This window comes from Pomacea canaliculata, linkage group LG10 (genome assembly GCF_003073045.1).
Source record: "Pomacea canaliculata isolate SZHN2017 linkage group LG10, ASM307304v1, whole genome shotgun sequence".
NCBI classification, from domain to species: domain Eukaryota; kingdom Metazoa; phylum Mollusca; class Gastropoda; order Architaenioglossa; family Ampullariidae; genus Pomacea; species Pomacea canaliculata.
The window spans coordinates 12470282-12497714 of NC_037599.1; the positions used below are offsets into that span (position 1 = coordinate 12470282).

The 27433-nt window shown below is 41.8% G+C and overlaps 1 protein-coding gene across 1 annotated transcript in view; it reads left to right on the forward strand.

The window, feature by feature from the left end:
* LOC112574215 (orexin receptor type 2-like) overlaps positions 1-27433 on the forward strand; it is an 84273-nt gene that overhangs the window by 42953 nt on the left and 13887 nt on the right. Inside the window, exons 3-4 of the mRNA XM_025255114.1 lie at positions 68-455; positions 15092-15233. Coding sequence (XP_025110899.1) covers positions 68-455; positions 15092-15233 — 530 coding nt within the window. The remainder of the gene's footprint in view (positions 1-67; positions 456-15091; positions 15234-27433) is intronic.

The following is a 27433-nucleotide window of genomic DNA, read 5'->3' on the forward strand; positions in this document are numbered from 1 at the left end:
ATGGAAATAAATAGTTAATAATGTGTCCAGGTTGTGCCAGGCAGCTCATGTCCTCCATTTGTTGCAGATCCAGTCGTTTGCCGTGTCCGTGCAGACGTTGTGCGCCATCGCCGTGGAGCGGTACTTCGCCATCTGCAAGCCCTTGAAGACGAGGATCACAAACAGAAAGGTCAGCCTGACCATCCTCATCATCTGGCTCATCGCCACCATCATCGCTCTGCCCGCCGCCATCTTCATCGTCATGGAGCGCACTTTCCGAAGCCTCGAGCTCGCCAACTACCTGACGCACTGCAAGTTCATGGTGGATGACCTCTTCCATCAGATCTACCACCTGACGCTGGTGGTGACGCTGTACGTGGTGCCCATGCTGACGATGGGCGTCTTCTACACCATCATCTCCCACCACCTGTGGCACGTCAAGGTACCCGGGGTGTCCGTCCGCAGCAAGATGCGCAGTAAGTAAACTTGTTCTTGAAATTTTTGCACTTAATTTGAATTTATTCTGAGAAAACTGACAAAAGATTGGTTTTGTAAAATCTGCATGAGTATAAGACCTTCTACAACTCGATACACAGAGCAAAGACTTCTTTAAAATATCAATACTCACAAAAAGAGGTCAAACTCGTGACGTCACGTTTGTACACAGTATGCATGTAAGCGTGAAGTTTCAATTATTCTGTTTGTCGAAGCCTTCCCAATGTAAACGTATCCATGTGTGCTCCTAACATCCATCATGCTCACCATAGACACGGACAGTGCGTGCTTTAGCCTGATTCTTGGGAATAAAAGAACTCGTTTACCCGGATTTCGGGAACTAGTAACATGCTCGGAGCTTTACCGAGTCGTAGAAAGAAAAATGCAGTTCATTAAACCTGTCAATCACTTTCAATCCTCCAGTGATTAATATTGTTTTTTTGTTTTGTTTCACCTACACCAGCTGTCTTTCAGATTTTTTTCTTAGAGTTTCATTGTTATTATTGTTGTTGTTTCACACTCCTAATTAGTTTTCAGGCATAAGAAGTTCCTCTGAAACTGTGGCAGAACCTATCCACCTGACAGTCTAACTCCGTCCGAGCGCAAACGCTTTGCTGCAAACTCAAAACTGCTTTTAAAGCAAAGCTTCTCGATAACATTGAACACATCGATGTGACCGTCAGACCATGAAATTAACGACATTTAAAGTAGACGCTGATGATGCACAAACCACATCGTGAGACATCCTCAGCAACAAAGGCCCACCATTGCCACCTCATCTCAGCGCTCAATCACCGTTTTTGTCCAGCCTCGTAAAAAGCTCGAGAGAGCATTTAGCCTAACATGATCTAAAACTGTGTCAATACCCCAAAACAGGAAGTTCAGCAAATTGGAAAAGGACTCCGCCTTTCATGAGCACGTTCGCACACAGAAATCGAAAACATTGAAAGGGAGGCTATTCTCGCTCACTTCCTGCAGAACACAACATTTTCACCATGAGCACCTTTCACTGGGAATCGCTATCCTTCAGATGAATCGAACGCACGAGAGATTAATTCTCCATCGAGAGGTCCAATCCCTTGCAAAAGGATTTTTGCTTGGACAAGATATCTGAGAATGCGTTTTATTTTATACTGATGTGGTACAAACCTCTCGCTAAACTCTCGCGATGAGTAAACGATTTTGAAGAGTAAACGAGGAAAAGAAATAGCTTACACGAGAACAAAGTCAGGGACGAAATCCATCGTCCAGAAGGAATGACCATGACGACATGACACTGTTGACTAAAGACAAACTTTCTTTGTCACCATAACGCCTTTCTTTCCCATAAGTCTGTCCTTCCTGCTAGTTCTGTCCTTTCAACCGTTCTCCACGTGTCTGGGGACCAGGACACCACCAGACTCGAAATTTCTTTCCATCTTTTTTATTGTCCATCATGAAGGACATGATTTATTTATAGACCCTTTGAGCCCCTTGTTTTCTGAGCCACCGTGACATTTGTTTGACTCTCTGAAACATTTCCATTTAAAACATTGTTTCATTAAACAAAGGAAAAATGTGGAGAAAAAAGATTTCAAGGAAAAGAAAGAAAAAAAAGAGACAAGTAACAAAGGATTTTAAAGCCGGTTTATCATTTTGTTTGAAAGGTCACAGCGGTTTATTTTTCTTGGTCGAAACAGCATTGTTGGTTGCGATGTGTTCGAGGACTTTGAAGGAGTTGATGCACGTGATGGTCCAGCAGTCTACTTGTACAGATGACTGGACTTTGACCCCCATGAATGCTTACAATTTCTATCTAGATTACCAAGGGTAATCTCTCAGTTAGGTGACAGTTGTAGATAAAGTTTACTCTACTTCATGGCTGCGTGCAGGATGTTCAATCCCGTGAGAGAAATAAATGACAAAATATTTTTAAATCATAGGAAAACTCGTATATCAGCACTCAAAAACAGGAGATGATTGCCAGAAAGTCGTCAGTGGGGCAGAACGCGCAGGAAGCAAAATACAAATCGTTCATTTTAAACCCTGAAATAAAATGAAACAGAAGGAAACACGGATCCCTTGTCGTCAGCGGGATTTTCTGTAATAAAACATCCGGATAAAATTAATGGACATTTGAAGCTGCGGCAAACGAGGGTCTTCATGCTGACAGGCGTGTTCTTTCGAGATCTTTCTTCCCATCATCCTGCATGTGCCGTGTGCACGAAGTTTTCTGAAGATGTCTGCGCGCAGTAATTGAAGTGCCGTGTGCAGAATGTAAGTGATGTGCGCAGAATGTAAGTGCCGTGCGCAGAATGTAGGTGATGTGCGCAGAATATAAGTGCCGTGTGCAGAATGTAAGTGCCGTGTGCAGAATGTAAGTGATGTGAGCAGAATGTAAGTGCCGTGTGCAAAGCGTGAGTTGGGCACCACTCGTGCCTGCATGTCGTGTGCACAGACTGGACAGGGCGTGTCGTGTGCAAAGATTAGAAGGACTACAGGCACATAAGGCGATCATGTTCGTTGGGTTGTGAACCGAGGTTCTATGACACGAGCTCCCGCAGGGCAGTAGAGAGAAAGGTGACACGGCGGACTTTGAACTTAGAGATGTAGAAACTCGTATCAAATCGAAAAGCATATCATGCTTCATTACTTTAATGCAGGGCTGGCACAGAGGTCACACATGTCTGGACAGTCGTAGTCGGATTTCCTGGCTCGTCGCAGGTGAGATTTTCACAGTTGGCATCCATGTTAATGGCTGTATTCCACGTGCCTGACTTAGGAAGGAAAAGGCAGTGTGTCGTTGTATGCCGACTCTAACATCTATCAACCTGTTTATTTACCTGTGTCTAATTCTGTCTGTCTGCTGCTTGAATAGTTCTTGCTGTCTGAGACCATGAAGTATGTTGCAATCGTCACAGCAAGACATGAGACAACATCTTGATCTGCTCATTTATTTTATGATGAAATTACCGCCATACACTCAGATACTTGAGGATTTCTAACGACTTCAGGCATCGGAAATTTAACGATACACACATATCATGCTTTGGAGAACGGACCTGCCGGATGATGTCTGATGATACGAAACCCACTCTTACGAATTTTGTCTGATATCAGGTCAAGTTTATAATAACTGGTTGATGTCAGGCTCTTCAATCTCACTGTCTTTTTTAATTGAAATTCATAGAAATAATATTATTATGATTTCATTTTAGTTAGGTTTTTAGAGAATTGAAATCTGGTTAAAGAATTGTCTTTTTTAGTATTGTCTCCCCCAAATTATTTGCAGAGTTCGCCTGACATAGCATGCGTGTCTGTATGTGTGTATGTGAGAGAGAGAGAGAAGGCAGCCATCCAGAAATCAGCGACACAGAAGAGACGGACAGGCTGACAAACAGGCTGATAGGAGGAAAGCAGCAGGAATGGCTTTCTTAAAGTCTTAATTGCCCTTTTTGAACTGGAGTCTCCAGAGGACACACCGCCCTTCCTCCTCGGCACATGCTTCTATTCCTCATTCCGGTCTAAGGTGACACCAGAAAGCTTTTGCCCCGCGAAAAGCATTTTTTTAATAATCCAATTATCGCTTTGGAGATAACACTTGCCACGTGAAGAATTCGATTTTCTGTTTTTGGGGCAAAGATACCTACAGATGCTTGTCTCACAACACAGTGCAACAGGATGTAAACACAGTTGTTGTTCAGTCACGTGCGTTGAGATCGAATGTATTCATGATGCATGATGGGTACTTAGCGTACGTTTAGTTAGCGTTTCTTGTAAACTAATTAGCGTGAGTTAGAGTTCTTCCTGGACACTGATACATTAGTGTTGAACATTAGTGTCTTTCTTTCAGACAACTTTAGTACGGGTGGTTGCTAATGTACTCAGCCACAATCCTGAGATTTTTCTTGACCATCTTGGCTCTCATATCTCTCATCTTCCCGTTCCTTCACACTCTTGGTGTCATGAAGTGTGTGTGTGTGTGTTTGTATATCTGCTTACATCCATTTCTCTCCTGCTGCTTTGCTTTTTATTTCCCAGGAAGCGCGTGAAGCTGTCTGTGTGCGCGATATGAATCCCCTTATTGTTATAAGAATCAAGAGGCTTGTGGACTTGTTAGTGATGATAATTATAATGGGGTGCAGATGGCACACAAGGCTCTTACCTCCCAGGACCACACAGCCGCTAGGACTGGTCAGCAGGAGAGGAAATGAGTGGCACGCATGCCAAAAGCAATATCCGGAACATGCATATAAAAACACGTGGCTCGCTAGTTTTTAACCCTTTCACATCGGGAGAGACAGAGATGTACTCAGAGGAGTGTTGAGGGGTAAGCTGTAGGGAGGATGCCAGATTCTTAAAGTAAGATATTCAGATTGTACTTTTCAGATTCAGTACTTTCATGTACTTTGATTACCCGCGAGAGCTAAAGGTTACCCAGCCAATATCGTCAAGACAGACAGACAGACAGACAGACAAACAGATGACATTCTCTGTTTTGTGGAATCCACGTTGGTAATGTTGGAGTGTTTATTAGGAAAGTTCTGAAAGCGCAGAATAGAAGACGAAACACTTCCATCACACACACAAACTGTTACCACCTCATAAACTCAAAAGTAATAAAACAGTTTTTCCTTTATCTTGAGTTTAGGAAAAATCCATTCGAATGAAGTTTCCTGAAAAGAGGACCCGATACTCGAGCAGTGAGTGTGCTGTCGTCCGAGAGATGGGCACCGCTCTCACAAAAATACTTGCCCCCTGGTCTCCAACATCTCTCAGAGGACCACAGCAAGGTTTGCGAAACGATCTTCAATTACTTTCCTCAAGAGGGGAAGTAGAACCGCAAGCACCAGAAATCTCTATAAAATATAAAATCGCTGAGAAATTTTTTTTAGAGTAATCGACTCTCAACACGTCTCCCTGACATGACTTACGAGTTCGATAAGGTTATCAATCCCCTGTAGACTACAAGCTATTGATTCGCGCCGACTACTTGGTAATGGCGATCTGGCCACGCAGCTGACACGTCACCCATGCGCGACTATCAGCGCGAGAGGAGGTCATGACCTCTCTTCCTACAGTCAGCCGCACACGTGAATCATGGGATAGAGCGGACTTTGTACAACGGGTACGTACTCCGACAACTGACAGCACGATTTACCATTATATCAATTGCATGTACATTGTTTTCAAATGACTTATTGTCAAAATAAATGGTTCTTGAACTAGATAACCCTTTGTAGATAATTCAAGATGGCAAGGTGTGTGAATGAGAGAGAGATAGAGGGAGAACACATAATGTTATGTTGTTATGCAGAAAATCTTTGGAATTTCTAGTGCACCAATACGTCCTCTGGAATTCTCAGACGATGTAAAGTCTGGTATGATGGCTTCTGGGTAATCTTCCAGCGCGCGCTAATTAGTGCAAGCAGATAAAGGGACGACAACCTTTTGGTTTATGGTCGCACAGTATCATTAATAAAGGATGTCATAGTTTTGTTTTGACTGACTGTGGACAAGCTCCCATCATGTACAGAGGATTTTAACAGCCTTGCCCTGAAGTTTCTTGGCATGCAGAAAGACATTTCTGACAGCACGTAAAAGATAAGATATGGAACAGAAAGAGAGAGAGAGAAAAAAAAATAAGTTGAGTACATCAGGCTACCGACCAGTCATCCAACAGACACCTGTAAGCACAAACACACACACACACACGCTCGAACCAACTGATGTCTAGATAAAATAAAGTAGAGAAAGTTTTGGTCTTTAAGGATTTTGGTCTTTAACGAACCTCACAGGACATGACATCACTACACACTACATTGATTGCCAGGTAATCATTAATAATGATGCCGTCAGCTTTCTTGGTGTTTTTTCTTTCGTTCTGTCTCTCGAGAAAGGGAAAAAGAAAGTAATGAACATAATTTTTGTTGTAAGATTTTTAAAATATATTTTTCCCCAGTAAACTTATTATAAGCTCAAAGAATTGTGCAGTTTAAAGTTTTTAATGCCCCTTTGTATGCCCATGGAGCGGTTATCTTGTCCTATGGAACTTAAAACCGTCTGAGCTGCTGGTTGTAAGTAGCTTATCTCTCGTCTTTAATTGTAATTAACCTTGTCTTGCTTGTAATAAACAATGGCCACCCCAACATTGTCTCGAATGTACCATGGAAAGTTTACAAAGCCTGGAACTCTCTAGTAAGGTCCATGCAGACAACACAATAGTCTCACGAGCATTCCTGATTATATTTCCAAGAGTCTCCTGGCTTTAACTCTGTCCGAACAATACTTTTGCATAAAAGAGGAAATAGACTTTCTTCTCAAGGAGTTTATAATAGAGACTGGAGAAGTCGCCTGCTTCTTCTCTCCTGATAGCTGTCAACCTCCCAAATGTCTTGTCCAGCACAAAGACCTGGGTACTCTAATTAATGACAGCAAGTCAGACTGCTCAAGAGGTCTCGTCAAAGATGTCTGCCCCTCATCATGGACATGAAGTGGTCGGTCTTTCTGGTGGATGACATACTCGTCGGGAGAGCTGCTTGCCTATAATGCAACAGTCTAGTCAAGTGGTGTATACAGGGGGTAAAATTCCTATGCCAGAATCTGTCGGGTTCGGCGAGGTCATGTCTCATAAACACAGCTACAGCGCTCCCCAAGCTGCTATAAAGACAGGATGAATGGGAGGCTTTCCCAGGCCGGTATCGCACCCCAGTTCTGGCACCAGCAAACCTTCGATCGGTACAACTGTCCAGGAAATTCAACCGGAACTTCCAGACGGGATGAGGTGAAGCAGTGGCACGAAAGCAAAGGCTGATGTAAAAGGCGTCAAGCGACTTCTCATCTACAAGCAACTCGAGTCCAGACCTTCCAGCCTCATTCGTGGATGGTCCACGCACCACTAGTTGGATTGCGACAACACCCGAGACATTGAGTCACCCACAGCAGCTTGTCCAGACTTTTGTGATTCTTTGCTCTCTCAAGTCGGTTAATAAAATTAAGGCTGTTTGGTGTAAGAAGAGAGAGTTTGAGGTAGAGAGGTGTGTAGAACTAAAAGTTTGTGTGCCAGAAACACATTGGACAACCAGTTCACCTTCGAGTTTTTCCGAGAAACCGTTCTTCTGGGAGAGGCGGGAATAGCAGATATATACATGTATATAAGAGTATATTAAGTTTATCATATTAAAAAAGTAAATTGTAGCATTGAAACATATTATTTTTTAGGAAATACATGCCAGGATGCTAGCTTCCAGTATGAATTGCAGTAGTCACACGTACATGAAACTGTAGTTGTCACTAATATTGTACATATCTCAAATTTTAGAAGTCAATAACTTGGTAATAACCTAATATAAATTGTTGCCATTAAATAAAAATAGATTAAAGAAAAGCAAAAATCCTACCAACTTCAAAAAGAAACAAGTTCCTAAGATGCTGAGGCAATCTCAAAGTTATTCATCCTTCTTAAATTGTTTCCCTTTGTCCACGTCTTCTCAGCTCACTTATCATTATAAAAGAAAGCCGAGCTCTGACTCAGTTGGAGTGAATAGAAAGCAAATAGCACATTCCCCAAATTGGGAAGATTAACAGCGTTCATTAAATGCAGTTTGCAAAACAAAGTGAAAATCCTTCGTCCAGAAAAGAACAAAAATCCTTTCTTAATTATATTAAATAAGGAAAAAAAGGGAATTGAAGGGAAATACAAAATGAATTCAGAAAACGGTAATCAGATTAGGGGCCAGAGCTTGGATGTCTAGGAACGCCAGTTCGAATGTTTTGTTTCAAAAATTAACAAAATCACTTTTTTTTTTTACATTCCTGTTAAAAAATATTTTTTTTTCAGAACAGTTTAGGTCGAAATCCCACTCAACCTTCTTTTTACAAGTATTTTCAGACCATTGAAAAGAAGAAAGATCATGGTGTCTGAGCAAGAGTACAGTCTCTACAGTCACGATGATGTCCTAGGAATATCTGAAGAAGCAAAGTTTTTGTGATAGGAAATAATAACTGCTCAATGTCTTTCAGCCAGACAGGTTAGGTGATACAGTGACCTCGAAGAATGAGTGTCAGGCTCGGCGCATGGACTTGGAGAAAATTCGTGTATCCCGAGAAAGAACTTGCTGATTGCTTTTCACGTGCTATTTTCCACCTGGAAAACGACTGCAGTCTAATAATTCAGAAAAGGTGTGGAGAGTAATACAAACCGTTAAAGGTCCAGCGTTGCGAACTGACCCTGTTTAGACCCTCATGAAGAAGAGTGTGGTAGCCGCCTAATGGATATATCAGTAGACGTACACTCCTCCTTGTGACGTCAGGCTCATCCATCACAGTGAGCCACTCACGAATGAGAGGTTTACTGACTCGGGTCACTGCCCTCGACCCTCCCTCACCTGAAAGCTACAGTCTAACCCCCTGACCCCTGGTCCTCGGACGAGACTACTTGATAGTTACAAAGCACTTGATCCTGATAGTTCTCTTCTCACAAACCTCATTTATTCCTTCTCTGGTTTTAGTTAAGTGTTTTCCTTCTTTGCTTCACGAATTACTATTCACATTTGTTTGTCTTCCGAATCTTTGTCAACTATTAGTCGTAACACCGACCACCGATAATGAATCGGACTAACTTTCGTGGTTGTCCTCTCTTTGTTGTCGTTTTAGGGTAAAATCTGGTTCATGCTCCTTTCGCATTAAAATATTTGTCTGCTGGAGTGACTCACTGCTCATTCCATTAGTGAGCAATGGTAGGCTCTTCAGACTCGTGCAATCAGACATTAACGATGTTAGTGCAGTGGTGCAGCTGGACCACTTTAAAAGGGATGGACTGACCGAGGAGAAGGTAGGAAGAATAAATATAATTAAAGAATTTTGCTACACTGCCAGCAATTTCGTGTTTGAAAGAGGACACGAGGAAGGTATGTACGTTTCACAGACCTTACCCGCCGCTCGTGTTGCTGTCATCAGGGTGGTGGCAAGGATCCTCCTTAGCAAATGTTGACTGATGATTGAACAACATTTTGCTGAGGGCAAGGGCTGTCGGTACACCATACACTTAAAATAGGAGACGATGTTGAGGTTCTGTTACTTTGCCATCTTGTAGGGCCAGCCTTGTACACATGTAACTCCTCCATAAACACAAACCCTCTTCGGCAATCGAAAAGCATCTCTACCACACCCATCGCCTGCTTTTCTAATTTGTCTACCGGATAACAAGATGGAGATTTCTGTTGACCACCTGCATCTTCTCAGGATGACAGAGTTCCAGTGTTTCCGGAGGATTTGACTATCTCCGGTACCCTGAGGCACTCGCAGGGGAATTCACCTCCATTCCATCCGTTAGACATCAGCGGCGGCGAGAAGAGACAGTCGAGAGAAGGAGAAAAAAACAAAACAAACAAAATTCTGTGACATTCAGATGCTCTCAGTATCGTGTGACGAGAATCTGCACTTAAACGACTGGCGATGATTTCCAACTCGCCGAAAGTGAGGAAAGAAAAAATCAGGAAGAAGGTATGAGGCGAGACTTGATCCTGTTCATCTGCAAAAGAAAATTTCTTTTTTTTTTAAATAAAAAAATCAGCTCTTCCACAAATTGGAATATCTTTCATCCATTACTCGACCCACACATCCAGAGCTGTTCTTAATTTCTTTCTTCTTTCCATCTGGTGCTCGATATTGAGGGTGAGTCTTCCTGCGGTTCAACGCCGACACAGGACCTCAAGTTTTCCCCCGAGTGTAAAACTGCTGATCATCACGCAACATCCGCAACATCCATCGACATTCTGACCCCTGACCTCTGGCAAACAGGTGACGTATTTGACAGTTGCACCAAAGAGGATATCCTCTTTGTTTCACCTTTTAGGACACAACTAGCCTTGACATGCTTGCCCGCGGTCAAAGACCTGGTTTCCATCCCCACCACCAGCTCCATCTAATTAAAGCGAGAGGCAATAGCTGTCGACATTTCGGAAAAAAACTTTTTTTCTTTTAGGGTTTTGTTTGTGAACATTTTTAGAGAATTTTTCAAACAAAAAAATTGCTTTTAAGAGAAGACCTTTTCAAATATACTCGCCTTGCAGGAGAGTGACAGTGTCGTTTTTCTATTTTTCGCATTTAGTAACACATTTCCAGTACCGTAAGTTTAACCTTGTTAATTAATGTGTTCTTCGTTCTGTCTTTTTGTGGTCTGTATTTTTGTTACATTTTTTTTGTCACGTGTTTGCAATGTTTTGTGCACATCGCTGTATTTTACACGAGAAGACCAATGGTAACATGCCATCACGGAAGTTTCGTGAGAAGATTTTGTTTCCTAGAAGCAGGTGTTTGTTTTTACATTCTTTGATTCAAAAACATCTTTTCCTTTCATACGAGAATCTTGAATGCTCGCCCATAGAGCCCCAGTTTCAAAGCTTTGAAATTAAGTATATCAGAAAAATAAAACAGAAAAGTCTTAAGAGGAAACGAGGATTTTATGTGGAGGCGAATCACAACAGAGCTCAAGGGAGCAGAGACATTAGTGTATCCAGTGGCTTGTGTGCGCGCACACGCCAACAAACACACAAACAAGCAAATAAACACACGTATAGGAGTACATGCATGTAGGCGTGAACCTGTTGATGACTCATGGCCATTATGACATTGAGGAGATACAAGCATATTTACAATACAAAACAGCATATTCAACAGCAATCTGCAGGCAAATGTACATTTTTATATATTTGACCCCACGTATATTGTCATCAGGTATATTTTTTTTCTAAAGGAGAATTAATTACATATATATGTATAATTATACCTCCATCCATCTATAAATACACACATCTATAAGTAGCTGAAACATTGTAAAGAGGGAGAGAGAGAAGAAAAGGCAGAGAGAAGACTGATATAATCGACTCTGGCGATCAAACACTAGGTCTCGGGCTCGCTAAGGCTTGTGGTTAATCACCGCCCCGAGGACGCCCCAGGAGGAGATCGTCTTTTGCAGTCTCGTCCAATCTCATGGGATCCTGAACCACCCTCCTTTCTTCCAGGTCGATGTTGCTCTCCCTATCTTTCATCGTGATCTCTCACTGCCATTGTCATTGAAAACCTGCACAAAACTCGAGATTTGCACTTTGTAAGCGAATCTCTTCTCTCCACGGTAACCACCATTTTTCTCCGTTTCCTCAGTCCCTCTTGTCCGACTGTCCAGCCAGGATTCTCAGCAGGAAACAAGCGAATGATCTGAACTCACGCCAGTCTATTTTCTACAACATTTATCGTCAGCTTCTCGGTTATCCGACAATGTGGACTGACTGGCTCTGGTACTCGTGTGTTGCTATCATGTTGCTTTGGTTTCTGAGGATTATCGTGAGATTTACCAAGTATTTCAGAGTTTATTTTAGTAGTTTATGCTTTCACAGAAGAACAAAATCGAGCAAGGCCAGTCAGAAAGTAAAGATACTGTCTTAGAAGGCCGACATGTACAAACAAAATGCTCTTGGCAGAAGAAATGGGACATTCACGGAGTCTTGAATCCCTTGCGCCTCTTGTCCACAGCTATGTTCATTCATATCTTAGAATGATTTCAATATTTTATTTACTAATCCCTGAATCCTCGGTTTACAACAAGGTTTAAGGACTCAGCGATAAGGCAAAAGCTCTCTCCGTCTGTAAGGCAATAGCAACAATAGTTAAAATACAGATGTGGTCAGTGGTTTTGTATGTTTTGCTGTAAATGTGCAAGTACACCACCACATCATGCACCCTGTTTTCCGTGGTGGTAAGAGTATCCTCAGTACGTTTTTTTTTTATATTTGTTTAAAATTTTGTCCCTCTCAACTTCAACCATCTTAGAAGATGTCCTAAAGGACTGTCTCAGAGTGATGTACCAGACCACATGGCCAAACCAGACAACCTTACATCGGTTTTCTATGACCAGGAGCCGTAGTTAAGAAGCAAGGGTCAGTTGTTGCCCATGGCAACGTGAAGAATTCAAAAACAGATGTCTTGTTTCCTAAGTTATAAGCGGTGTCCACATTTCTCAGATGGTGTTTATCCCTGGAGCCGTAATTAAAAGGCGGTGCCATAGGTTCCCTGGGGCAAACAAACATGAAGCAGTGTCCGCGGGGTGTCGCCACTGCTTTATAACTTGGGGAACAACACGCTTTTCCTTGAGTTCTCCATCCTGCCCTGGGGAAACGACTAACTCTCGCTTCATAAACTACGGCCCTATAAGGCGTTCTTGCTCGCTTTGGTCTTTAGTCTTCTATTTCATCTAGGAAATTAGAAGCTATCACCACGAGCACTCGAATGCATTGATTCTTTTATCTTTATGAGTATGTTTCTCATAATTACAGTAGGATAGAAACTATGAAAGACTTGCTCAGTCTTTACGTGGTAGCAGACTTGATGGTATTGTTTCACAAGATCCTGGTCGTCTTGACCATTATTGAAATTGCTGTAACAGACCTGATGGATTTGTCGTGCAAATGTTATTTCTAAAAAACACCCTCCGAGTTGGTCTTCCCCTTGTATGAGTTCTCACTGTTACTACTGTCTGGTTGTCAAATGTCGTCTGCAAAGTGCAAATTCCATGAAGGCATCGAACAGATGGAAAAGGAAATGTCGGGATCACGTAAGGTTCTTAAATTGCTGAACAGGACAGACGATAGGGGGAAACCTTCAACAACACCCGTCGTTCAATGAAAGAATAATTATTTGTGGAGTTACCCTGCACTCAGCGAGGATTTGTACAAAACCTTCCAGAATGTTCGCATGACCTGCTACAATTCTTCGTGTCAAGCTGAAGTCAATGAACTTTTGGAGCAGATCCTTCTAATGTTCTACTTGCGTTTCTATCAGGTGCAAATTTATTGGACACCCGATTGTCATGGTGACAGGCGCTTTAGTCACTGCGCCACCAACCTCTTTCTTTGCGGGGTCATGTTTATAGACATGCGTCATAAGAATAGAAAAAGGAATTTCAATCGGATTTGGAGAGATAAAATCTTCCACCATGCTTTACCCCTTCATTAGTGAAAAATACACACGTACTGTACTATTCTTTGTAACAAACCAGCTCTGGAAATAGTTCCTCGGCTGTGTTGGATGTTTTCTGACATCTCTCTGAGTGGTTAATTAAACTAATGGATCACTGTCTAGTGTCACAGAGCTTTCTATCGAAGTAGTATGATGAGTGATTACATCTAATATTTAGGCTATTCTTTGGGTTTCACTAGATATTCTGGCACAGAGTAATAAGGCCTTTTCTTGTTTTGTTCCAAACCGAGCAAGGGTCAATTTGACTTTTCCTGCACTTTTCTGAAATTAAAAGAAAAGACACCGATGCTTTAGAGAGCTCTACCCGGGAACACAAAGCAGCAAGATAGGACTGCTTGGAAAACCTAAGGACTTATTCTGACTGTGAAAAAAAAGCCGTTCTCAACAAACGATACTAGAACCCTGATACTATAAACAAACAATAAATTCCGGTCTACATTTCTGGAGAAAATAGCTGCCAAAATGATTTCACGAAATGAATTTCGTGGACAAGATTGCAGGATATTAGAATCCAAATTAGAAAGGAACCTATGGCCGGATGGGAAGATCTTTTAAGAAGTTTTAGAGAGCGGAAGTCAGCCATTTTGCCCGCGCTAAAAGCCGTTAGAAGGCGTAGTCCCGTTACACTTGCCTTTTTGTTCCCACAAGTCAACCTGCACTACACTGAGGTGTCAGAAAATATGAATAAGTACAGAATCCATGAGAGAGGACAACTAATCAGCTGTAAAAAGCTTTGCACGTTGGTCATTGGGATCGTGCCTTGCATTTAGGTCAGTGTCTGGGGTCATCGTCCTCTGCGACTTACATTCGTAAATTGCAACCGCTGCTGTCTTCAACGTATGAGGATGGATTACTTTATTCACACCGTTTCCAGATACAAAAACTACAACACTTTTTAAAATTCCTTTACAGTTCCAATGGTATCTCTCCTCCCTTGTTATCATCTAAACTATTTATAATCAAGTTTTGACTTTTGACCTACATCTGTAAAAACTTGTCTATTGTACTTCAACTTGATCCTGCAAATAGTTAAGACGTGTAAAACACCGACCGTAAACTTTCTAGACTGATTTATAGTTGCAGTAGGTGGCTTACAAAGTTTGAAAACTAGTGCTTCTGTTGATGTCAAAGAAGACATATTTGTCTCGATTACTAATGAAGTTTCTGAGGACGGTGTGGACATCGAAAGGTTTCAGCAAACCGTGTTCTTGCTTTCGCTCCTTTGTGTACATTATCTATATAGTCTGTCTAGCTTCGCATTCATCCATTGTTCCATCAATCGACATTCATCCATCCGTGCATCTGTTCTTTTGTTGGAGAGCCCTTTCATCTCCTTCATCCGTTGTCCATCCCTACTATCCATCCTACATCCTTAATCCGCAATTTTTCATTATCCATACTTCCACTAACAATCCAGCATTATCCATTATTCACTTTTCTTTATGCAACCCTTATTATCTATTATGTAGTAACAATCCTTAACCATTAATCACCTTGTATTATGCATCCTATATCATCCCTCATACAGTGTCCATCGTTTTGATTCATCACTAGTGCTGTTGTACCCACATCTGTGATGTGTTGTTGCTGTCGTCTGCTGCAGGTGCCGACGACTCGTGCCCCGAGTACCGCAGCAACAGCGACGCGCACCTGGCGTCTAGGAAGAAGGTGGCCAAGATGTTGATCGCCATTGTCCTTCTGTTTGCTGCGTTCTACCTGCCCCAGAATCTTATCTTCGCCCTCAGGTAAGTGTCGTCTGCATGACACCACACTACATTCCTCTTTTCCCAGGATCTCCACCCCTTACACCCAATTCCCAGTCTCATTTTCAATATCTATTTTTTTCCAAGCTTAAAAGCTTTTGACATAAAATACTTTGTAAGATATCGCACCACTTACACCGCTGCATTTCGAGAACAGTGGTTGATCATGGGATGCCCCCGGAATGTGGAAATGAAGGCGAGGTATTGACCCCGTGGACGCCCTTTGTCCAGCTGACGACAATAATTTCTTTAAGTTGTCTTGAGGGACGCGCCACAGACGCAAGCCCCGGAAGATTCGGAAGTGAGCCAGGGAGGACTTTACGCTCCAAGGGAGCGTAGCTAGTGGTTGGGCCGATAACTCTTGGCAGGTACAGGGCAGGAGAAGCCAGGGACGTAATTTTACTAGACAGGGGGCAGCAACTCAAGACTGCCATGGCAAATAGAGACAGCGGCGTCTCGAAAAGCAATTATACATCACTGCTTCCTACTGGCCAGGATATTGTGTGTTGTGGAACCTCGTCTTTGTGATGATAACGGGAAAGTGGTTTCAGTTTTGGAGACAACCATTTCGCTCAGCCTCGCAACTCTTTGAAAGAAGTTAGAAGGTTTGATGTACACATCGCATGAACTAATAAACTAGGGGCTTAATGGCCGATTCATTCAAAACTCGAGAGCATATAAATTCGCCGGCAGGGTTTGAGAAAGATGATCCACAGACAGCTACAGTGGAATGATTCCAGCTCAGCCTTCCGAAAAACAGCGGCAATCATGCAATGGAATCGGGTCAGAGGTTAGCCTCAAGGGTTCAGACATTAGTCACAAGGTAATCGGGTCAGACGCTAGCCGCAAGGTAATCGGGTCAGAGGTTAGCCACAAGGTAATCAGGTCAGACGTTAGCCACAAGGTGATCGGGTCAGAGATTAGTCACAAGGTAAGACATCCAGTTAGCCGACTACTCACACATGGTTGATGCTTATATCTAGAATGCTTAGAAAGGGAAAAGCCTCAGCGCACTCATATAGCTACAAAGGACAAACAGCCAATCGCTGATGGAGACCATTTCCATAGAAACAAGGCGTTTTTACGTTACACCGTTAAAGTGGAGTGGGGAGGCTAGTAAAGGAGGTTGATGGTGTTAGGTCAGCATTCTTGGAGTAGTAGGACAATCATACTAGGTCTACTAGGGACAATCATAATTGGTCCGGTCTAGATAATCGTGCTTGGTCCAGTAGAGCAATCATGCCATCTTCTGACCAAGTCCAGTCGGACAATCATGTTTGGTCCTGTAGACAATCATTGTAGCTCCAGCTGGTTGTTCAAGCTTTATCAAGCAAGACAGTCCTGCTTGGTTTTGTACATTAATTTTTCTTGGTCATTCACTTTTGTAACTAGAAGGAAACTAAGAGCAAACTTAACGAAATAGGGGTGGCCTTATATTCAAACTTTTAGCTTTCAAATAGGTCTCACAATGTGAACTGGATTTGCAGGAACGACAGTTAAAGGAAAATAGTATAAAATGTCCAAAACAGGTCACATGAGAGGAAATGTTAAAAGGTGAATTCTTTCCATTCTTTCTCTCCTTCAATACCTTTTTTGTATTTCTGTGTGTGTGTGTGTGTGTGAGAGAGAGAGAAGGGAAGAGAGAGAGAATGATTATCCTTATCTCTCCTACCGTGCCTACGTAAAAAAAAAAAAACTAAAGAAGAATTACAAAGGGGATTTTGAACTTAAATGATGAATATTGGCTGATTTTAAACTTATTATAGAGCACTTCGTGGTTGATTGGTGATGGCGGTTGTTGAGCCAATCATTGTATGTTGTCCTTCATCTAAATTTTTGCAGTCCTCTTCTGATTAGCGTTGACTGACTACAAATGTCATCTGACAAATTTCACTGCAGCTTCCGCTTGAAAAAATTGCGATTAACCTCAAATTTAAAAAAAAAACTAAAAGGATTGGAGGTTGTATGCATGGTTTGTGTCCTTAATTCTAATTTTGCATCGTTTCACCATTTCTTTTAGGCAAATCCATCCACTTTAATTCTCCTGAGAGAGCCAGCCATCGAGCCGCTCTTGACAATGGCCATTATGTGAATTTATTGTAACAATATTTCTACATTACAAGACCGGTTCGCTGGCAGTGACTCGTGGTATCTCTCGTGGAAATCGCCGGTGTTTTTATCGTCCCATCTCAGAAAATGTAACAGTCCGTGCGCCAGAAAATAGAGAGATCCAGAAAGGATAGTATGAAAAACAAATGAAAGGTAACTTGACGAAAGTGTTATGTCTGTGTCTGTGTCGTGTGATAACGAAATGATGATAATTGATAACCTTTATTTCTCTCGCTTGTGTGTATGTGTGTGTGTTTGCATGCGCGGATGTATGAGGGAGGAGGAAAGAGAGAGAGAAATAGAGAAAGAGAGCACGTGACTAAAAGCTCAGCACACGTTTAAGAGCAAACACACTTCTATACAATGCAAAATATGCATAAAAATTCTCACAGACACACATTCAAACACAGAAATAAGTCCCAAGCCCATGAAGACCATCACAGGAGCTGGTATCTGTGGAAGCCAGTCCTGGGCTCACCGCCAGACAGACAAACAATTCATCCCTCATGCCATCCACACGGGTCGCACTTTGTTTCTCGTTGCATTCCTCATCATTGTTTTTCTCTTATCTCATATACTCACGGGGCACCAGCGCCATCTTGAATGGCGCCGTCCTACTTCCCAGCGTGCAAACCTCGTTACACTTCCGGTCTGTTGACAGGAGGACACAGAAAATATTCTTTCTCAAGGATTTGAGTGAGGTCATGTGTGTGCGTGGGCTGTACGATTGTCATCTTGAATACGTGTAACATTATCTTAGAGATAACACCAATTTATTAACGGGATCTCAAGCCATTTGCGATACCGGAAGGAGTAATCAAACACTCATAAGACAAAATCTGTAAAAGCAAATTTTGTTTAGAACACATTGAAAACATTTTTTTTTCCGCCTGAAGTGCTTTGTTTTCTCCAAACATGAAATACGAGTGGCAATAAAAATATCTCTTGAATTAATTTTATTCAAGTTAAGGCCTACAAAAGTGCAGATATTATAATAATAAATATTACACCGTAGTTTGCGTGTAGACACTAAAAAAGCATATAGATATATATATATCTGTAAAGAGTGTTCTAAAGGAGTCGCATAGTCTGTAGACAGATGTTGACTTCACAGTCTTCCGAGGTCGTCAACAACATGATTGTATCAGTGCCTCAGGTCAGACATCAGAAGAGTCAAACTGTAATCTCAGAAAGGTTACCACAGACTTTTCGCATCCGGCTCGAGGCAAGGTCTGTTAGGAAGATGGTGATAAGGCTGAGCGAATCTATTAAGCTTGAAAACTATCTTCAGCGGTAACATCTGTATTTAAAGACGAAAACATTGATGAGATGTAATGTCTGTATTTAAAACAGAAAGCCTCTATTAGATGCAATGTCCATATTTAACGAGGAAAAGCTTCATCCGCCTCAACAAAATGAGACAAGAGGACAGTCTTCATGGCCTCGCTTCACGACTTCATTAAGAAAAATTTGAAAAGATTAACTTTTAACTTGTCAGCGTTGTACGAACTGAAGGGTTCAAGGGTTGGGTGACCAGGTGTGTAGGATGGAAGAAAACATGTTTTGCTCAGTGAGTTCCGGCAATGCATCAAAACCCACACAGGAATGTGTACCACATTCACTGACTAGCAAACGAAGACAGGGCATTAACGAGATCCGCTCGGACATTATCAGCTTATTCTGGAGGGTCTGTCTTGTGTGAGTCCAACCATCTGGGACAGGTAAATGGCCGAAGCCCCGCAACCACGAGACCCGCTCCGTCTGTCTATCGACGCAAAACTATTTTGGGGGGCCGCCTGCACGCAGTGCCAGACACACAACACAAATAAATAAATAAATCAGGATCTGCCTGGCCGCTTCTCTTGTTATCTTCAATCTCACTCCGCATCACTCAAGAAGGACCAAGGGCCCTTGCCGAAGATCAAGCCTGTTATCACTGCAAATTGCGTAAAGCTGTCCACTCGTCTTCATTAGGCCATCATGTTTCTGTGTGCCCCGAGGTTCATGATGATGAAGAAAAGAGTCCAGCCTCGGCAGAGAAAAAAAACCGAGCATAAATCGGATGAGAGGATGAAGAAGAACAAAAAAAAAAAAAATGAATGAAACAGGAAAACAAATTCATACACTGTCAACCAGTGTTTCATTTCCGAAAAGATTTTTGTGACCAGAAGGACACAATCTGACATGGCTGAAGTGTTTTAAATGAAAAAACATATCTACAACAATATACTCAAATTTGGCCATATGTATTTTTATTTGGACATATTACCAAATAATTGTTACTGGAATGTGAAAGGTATTCATGATGGTAATAGAAAACAGTGTAAAGGATATCTTGACAAAAAGGTGTTCTTGACAGTAATGATTGTTATCAATCACCATGGTGATTAAAAGTGAATAGAGACCGAGGCTAATGTTCTATACAATGTGTGGATTAAGACCCCAGGCACTCAATAACCCCGCAGTGAACTCCCAGTCCCCGTGTGATGTCTTGGAAAACAGAATGGATGTGATTAGAGACATGCATCAGCTAACAAGACCACCCCAGACGAGTAGGCAAACAAAGGAAGTGACGCAGAAGGTTATGGAAGGGGCGGAAGTTTGAGAAGACAGGAGAAGGAGAAGGTAGAAATGGTTCTTTGTTTGACTGAGTTAATGAATGCGTGAGTGCGTTTGTGAGTGTGTGCGAGTGTCGACAGTGGGTCTGTGGGAAGTGAAGTAGTCGGTGTTCAAGGACCACTCATTGTGAGCATGAAGCATATTGATCAACGCTTGAGTAAATCCATCTAGCTCAACAGTATTTTTACCTCCCTGTAGGGGCTGCTGATGAGGTTCTCATACCTGAAGTTGATGATGCGAGAGTTCTCGAGGGTCTTCACTTGTCTTCATTGAAAACAGGAACAGGGAAGAGAAAATAATGTTGTTAGAGCTTGTGATGAGTGAAACCTTCCTGTTAATGAGTGGGATGTTCCTGTTTCAAACAAACCGGTTGAGAGGGTTAGGGGAACCATATCAACAAGTAGTTACTATCCTGGCTTCGCTCATACGACTGACTTCCGGTGAAGATAAATGCCGCAGATGTTCAAGCTGGATGGAGTAGAGTTGTCTCATCAAATCCCGTGACAGGAAATCTCCCTTTGTACACATAGAAAAAGTGTACCTGATTTATCATGTCATGTAAAAGTTACCTTATTTAATCATGTCATGAAAAGGTAAAAGTATGTATCTTAGGTACTATGAACCACTCACACCATACTTCCTCACTGTAAAGCTTCATAAGGCTGCCTATAGGACCGGAATATTCCGCTGTATACGTTCACTGCATCCTCGTTATTATTATTATTATTATTATTATTATTTCCGTGAGAATCAACTCAATTCTACATTTTATTAAAGCAAAGAAGGCAGGAAGTAAATAAGGAAAGAAAGAAACCCAACAAACAAACGCAGACAGACAAAGGAGGACAAAGAAAAGCCGAAAGACCGAAGAAAGAAACAAAATTGAAAATCGACCCTATACCGGAAATTTGATTTTTGACACGAATGCGCTGCTGTGCAACGCCACTGGAATAAGAGCAATCGATTAGGAAAACAGAAGCGATCATAAATAACAACATTTCGTTCAGACAGCATGCATTTTGGCACTTTAACTTGATGGATGGTCATGAGAATGTCCTTGTAGCTGTTTTCTACCGTTAACAGCATTTGATCTGCTAACTGATCACCAGTAAACCACGTGCAATATGGAAGTCTGCAACCTCTGTGATCGTGTAAACATGTATCGGGCATTGCCACTAGGTCAACCATCTTGTAAAATTGCAGTAATGATCTGAAATTAAATCTCTTCTTTCATCGGAAATAGTGTTCTGTTAAATTTTAGGTGGTTTTCCTGCAGATGCCTGTCATCAACTGAGTTTCGACTCTCGTGTCCTCAAGATCTTTACAGTTTACAAATAAACCTTTCTAAGTCATCTGCAAATAGGGGTGGAGGGATGTTAATGTGCATAACAAGTCAGGTATAACCAAATTGTTGATGTCAAGCTGTCAGCTAAAATGAGCACGAAGACCCCTATCAAACAATTGTGTAAATTGTGAATATATTTGGCGAGTTATTTTGTTAATTAATATTAATTATTGTAGATATGACCAACATGTCAGAACTTGCCAAAGTCACATACGTGGCAGAATGGCAGAACTACATGACCTGCATTAACCTTCCACCTGCTGCCAGCCAACGGCCTGTGTACCTGGCGCAATACGCTCAAGATCCGTTGTGTCTGGATCCCATCAGACTGGACCAGCGCCATGAAGGATGAGCACCTGTTATCACTTGTGATGTCAGGCTGCTGATGTCGGGTTCAGCAGCACATGGGCACGCCAGGGAAGCTTCAGTCTTCAGAGGAACAGGCTGCTTGAAGGTTGTACAGCGAGTACACCATTAGCAAGGACTTCTTTGCTTCCACCTCGTATCGCGTTGATGATTGATGTTATTGATTGTCCAGGCTTGTTCGAGGGTGGGGTTTGACTACCCGGATGAAATGTCATTTTTGAACCCCGTTGGTTTCTTGCTGTGTGGCGCTGACTTGGGTCCAATGATGTCTAGTACCTGTCTAGTAATAATAGAAAATAATATTATACCTTGTCTAGGCGAGGTTACTCCAAAGAGTATTAAGCGTCAGTGGATTCTACCCTGCTATGATGCTATCAATCTCAGAGAGGTGACTGAATTTTCTTCACAGTTCCAGCCAAAACTTTACGAGCGAGGCTGAAAAATGTAACCACTTGGAGTTAACCCTTTCAGTCCTACCCCGCTTAACCATTCTCAAAATCATTCTCCCTATGTATCCAATGTAGATGTCATGAAGGAGTTAAAATGTCAAGAAAAACACTGACTGGTCCGTGACACCTTACATTAGCAGCTAAAAGCCCAAAGGTGCCAGGAAACCCTCAGACATAGCACTTCCAGAGCATATGCTAGTCGAAGATCTGTAGAAATCTTTTTTTTACAGCTATACTGCAATCTTTATAAGGAGATATACAAAGTATATGTTGCGGGATTTAGTTCAAAAACTATGAAAAGAAAAGAGGAGAGGAACGGACAGCAAATTATACCAATTCCATTGAAACCTTTGCTTTAAATTAGTCACCACTAAAATACTTTGCTGCTACCGCAAAAATAGAATAATTGAATGGATGCCAAAAAAGTAGTAGCCCGAGAGAGGGTGAGCGTCGAGAGAACGAAGGCGAGTCGCACGTGCATGTTTGCGACGTCAATCAGGTCAGGAGGAGCGAGTTGAAGACATGGCTAATGATGTCCTCCATCCACTCAGACGGTCGCTCTGACTAAGACCTACTAACACGTGGAAGAGTTCCGATCAAAAGCCTTCTTTAGTTCCATTATTCTCGCCAGCCTAGCATTGGCAACTCATTAACAAGGCATTGCTGCCTAACGCCAGGGAAAGCACCAGAACTTTTTCTCACGCTCTTCTTTCTTCCAGCTTCTGTCACGCGCTGGTCACGCAAAACTGTCATGTAAGCACTCTTTGCAAGGGTTTTACATTTGTGCAAATGCTCTTAGGAAATGTTCGTCGGGGAGACTGTGTGGGAGCTGTACTCTGTCTGCTAGGTTCACGGTCTCCACTTGCTTTTCATCATGCAAATAGACTATAATTATTTTTAACAAATAACTTATATAGTACATCGATGGTTCCACTAAAAAGCAAACCATCCCAGCCCAGAAAAATTATAATGCCAAATTGCCTTGTTTAAATCAGGGGCTGCTGTATTTCCGTTTATGGTGGCGGCTAAAAGCTTTTTTCACAAGTACTCTGCGTTTATTTCATTAATATTTTAATGCAATTTTGAAAAGAGTAATTTGATTTTCAAACACAGTCCTTGAAAAGTGAAAATATATATTTGGTCTCAAAGTGCTCAGCTTTAAGGGTTTGTTTCAGAAGGACCAGATCTGGTTGTGTTCTTCATCTGAGCATTTTGTAACAGTCAAACGTTCGCAAGGACCATGCTCCACATGCACACCACGAACTGACTGACTAACTGGATGGTCGATGGCTGCACAGGATATTGCAGCATGTCTGGCACTTTTTGCTTGATGGGAAAACGCTACAAAAGAGATCCGGATTGGTCTCTTGCTATTTTTGCGCTAATAGTAATCTCACATTATGAGAAAAGGTTCATGCACCGAGCACAATGTCTGCTGTCATGTCTGCCACAATACTTTGTCTTCGCTTAGAGGGCTGCCCGCAATGGACGGTGGTCTGGACATGAAATCGTGCGACAGTGGGCAAGAGAATGATGCCTTGGATACAGAAAAACACTTTAATAATAAGGGTGTCCTCTTGTGGCGCAGGTAGTGGGGTAAAACTAGTCTGGAATAAAATAAAACACAAAGAAAATCATGTGGAGAAGCCACGCTTGACTGCCTACTCCAGGGTCTAAAAACTAAGTTACTGTTCACTGAGCTGTAGACACTCCAGATGCGATCAGGAGCGGGAGTAAATGAAGTCATCTGCGGATGCTTCTCAACACAGTTTATTTCAGCCTCCAGCACGACTTCCACTCTCTCCCTAGACTCACCCACTTCCTGAGGAACCGCACGGGTGTTCAGATAGTCTACTGCCGTACATAGTGGACTAGTCTACTCTCAAAGACCGCACAGGAAGGTTACACAGATTTTTTCATCCATAGTTAAGAAAGGACAGAGGGAGAGAGAGAGAACGAAAGACGTGAGAAAGAAGAGTTAGAGGGGAAAAAGACCTCTGAAAAGTTAGATAGAGAGAAGAGTGAGAGAAGGAGAATGTGACCGTGCCCGTGTGATGGATGGATGTATAAACGTATCTTCGGCATGCAGCACGCGCTTGCTACTTTTTATTTCTCCTCCCTTTTATACTTCAGGGCTTACGATGATGTCTTTCTAACGCTGTTTTTGAAAGTAAAAGAACAAAGAAGGTCACTCGGAAATCAGATTTGTTGATGGCATCCTTTTCTCCCATTGTTTTAAGGATTCAAAAATAAAATTTTGACTTTTTTTTGTTTCTGCCCCGACGACAGCTGTCAAATATCGTCCATCGTTGTTAGTTTAATGAGTCTTCAGGAGACTGTGTTCGCCGAGTGTCTGTCCGCACCACCTCCCATCTGTCTGTCTGCGTAACTGGGACGCAAAACAGACCAATCAGCTTCAGCCTCTCTATGACGTCATCTGCGTAGTTGACACGTTGCGCAGCTGTCCCTTCAGCAATTTTGTCGACCTGCTGCACGACAGGCGTTCATAGACTTGAGAGAGGAGGTCCTTTCACGCCTACATGTTCCTTTTCTTGGCATTTCCAGCAAAATACGGCCATCATCGTCAGGCGCTGGCATCTTTTACATCTCCCGTGCATGAAGAGTTACAACACTCGCTCACGCATGCGCGTTGCAATGTATGTCCAGATATTTTTCTTTCTTCGCCTTTCTTTCCAACAACCCTCCTGCTGCCTATTTCTGGCACTAAAAAGTCCACTCAATGCACACGAAGGCACACAGAAAGACCACATTTCTTTCTTAAAGAGTGGTTTTCAAAAGGAAGTAGACCATTTATTTCTTTTTTTCTTTCCTTGCGTGATATTAGAAGTGGTTAAATGCTACCAGACCTCTCATGTTCCGGCAGCTAAAACGTAAGTGAACGACAATATTTATTGTACCTGAGTTATCAGCGTTTTGTTTTCAATATCATTAAGTTGAAGAAGGCTTACCGACTTTCAGGAAATTACGGCTTCATCTTACTCACGCCCAAAGCATTTTCTTTTTTTTTTTTCTTCTTTTTTTTCTTTTTTTAAGAGACACTGGAACTTGGAAGTTTGGCCTTCAAGATGCAAGGTCGGAAAGGAGACCTTCTGTTTTCCTAAGTCATTATAGTTGTGTCTGCAGGAGGATGAATGTTTTTCCACACATTCACGAAGGGGAGATTACGCGTGTAGTAACTGTTGATTTAAAGGGTAATTTCACACCAAAGCGGATCCTGAACCCAGACCGGCTCGACGATGCACGGTGCTAAATAGAAATGAACACCGAAAAAGCGATTTGCTGAAATCTTACTCAGCACATTCTCCCCATAAAAAAAGAAAATAAAGTAATGGCAAACAAAAACAAAAATACAAAACAAACATATCAAATAAATCACAGCAAAACAAACCAATGAAGAAAAAGAAATATGCTGAGCTAAGCCCCTGTGTAAATATCAAAACATTGTCATGCTTCAGTGAAATTATTTGTTTTGTTGTTGTGCAGTTGTTTTGAGGACTGGCTTTACTTCTAGGTGTGAGCAGTGGTTGTAAAATCCGTTTCTTTCAATATTTTCTACATTTGTTGCTTGTCTGCTGATGAGGCAGACTGGAAGCCATTGCGGACTGAGTGATGTCCACAAAGTGCAAATTCAAAGACAGGAAATGTATTCAGGAGAATCGCATTACAACTGTTGGCGTTGTTTTGAAAACAAAACCAGGAACTGGAAATGAGAACCGTTTCCTGCACATTCACAGTTACACTAGAACTTTATCATCAAGCTTTTGTTGGTTGGATTTGGGCCCTGCCTCCCCCTTAACACATCTATTCATTGATGAGAACATGATGCTTCGTTCTTGTATGATTATTATTCTACTGGTCAACATTATTCAACCTGCACATTTTATTCCTCTCAAACTAAGTAAAACAATATGTTTATCTCAATCTCTCGCTTAAGTAGTACATAAAACACACACACACACACACACCCGCACACACACACACACACACAAAACAAAATGAAAAAATCCAGTGAACAAAATGCACTTAAAAAAATAGAAGTTCACCATGGCCAGAAAATATTTCAGACGAGTTTTTGTGGTGTGTGAGATGGGAAAAGCTTGTGCTCCGAGAGCATCTGCTCTTTATTTCAATAAAAGTATATGTCCCTCGCGTGTTACACAGATTTGACTTTTTCGAAGAATCTAGTTCTCCAAATGTTATTTATACTTTTGCTTTGTCAATAGGATTTTTTTTTTATTTTCACGCAATCACTCTCGACTTTCCGCTTCTGAATGCCATGCAACTCAGGGCTATTATTCAGAAATTGAGTGCCTAGTCTATTTTTTTTTTTGTTTAAACTTAAGTTGTGTTTTACGACTTACACACACGCAATCACAGACTAACAAACATATGCAGTTGTAGACAGACGGACAGACAGTCAAATTCATGAAGTCTGTATCCTTAAAAACATTCTTTATCAATCCTGAAACTGAAAAATTATCATCTGAATTGAAGTAGACGAATATTTGGTTTAAAAAAAAAAAAAAGAAAAATTGATAAATCAGAGGCGAGACTTTGCTGATGGAAGCCGTGATGTCTGCGTGAAGCCCCATCACTCCCGATTCTTCCTCACCCAAAAGAAAAAAATATATAGATATTAGTTCACGTGGCATTGGGCAGCTGATTCCGAGCAACACTCCAAAGCCATGCAGTGTGTGAAGTTCAAATGAAAAAAGAAAAGTATATGTCAGTCTGACATCTGACACACCTCTAATGTCCGATAATTATTTTACTCAAACATGCATGCTTATGTGCATTTTAAAAAAAAACTCCTGCAATTTCCTATTTTAGTAGCAGAAAAAGTAGAAAAGATTATTTTCATTTTCGTCAAGCTTGACCATCCCGAAGCAAACTGTCGAGCATAGAAGCTGGAACAAATAATTAATTCAGCAGAACTAAAATGTTAAAAAAAAAATTCCAACCTCTTGACCTCTGCGTCTTCTTCGAAGTTTACAGTTCAGTTGCGATGTCGGAGCCGCGGAGCAGGATCCTGCAGGGTGTTAGTTATTGCCCTAACTAAGTTTTGCAGTTGCCTGCACCACCCCAAAGTATGTTACATCCTCCTGTAATGATGTTCACGCCCATCGCACAAATGCATCTCACCAAGTTCCACCTATCTTCCCATTCTGTGCTTCACAGACCCATCCTTACAGCCACATTACTCGCAACGTTGTCCTGTCGGTGCATCCGGGCATCTAGGGATGTCTGAGGACAGGAAGATGTAGTGATACCAC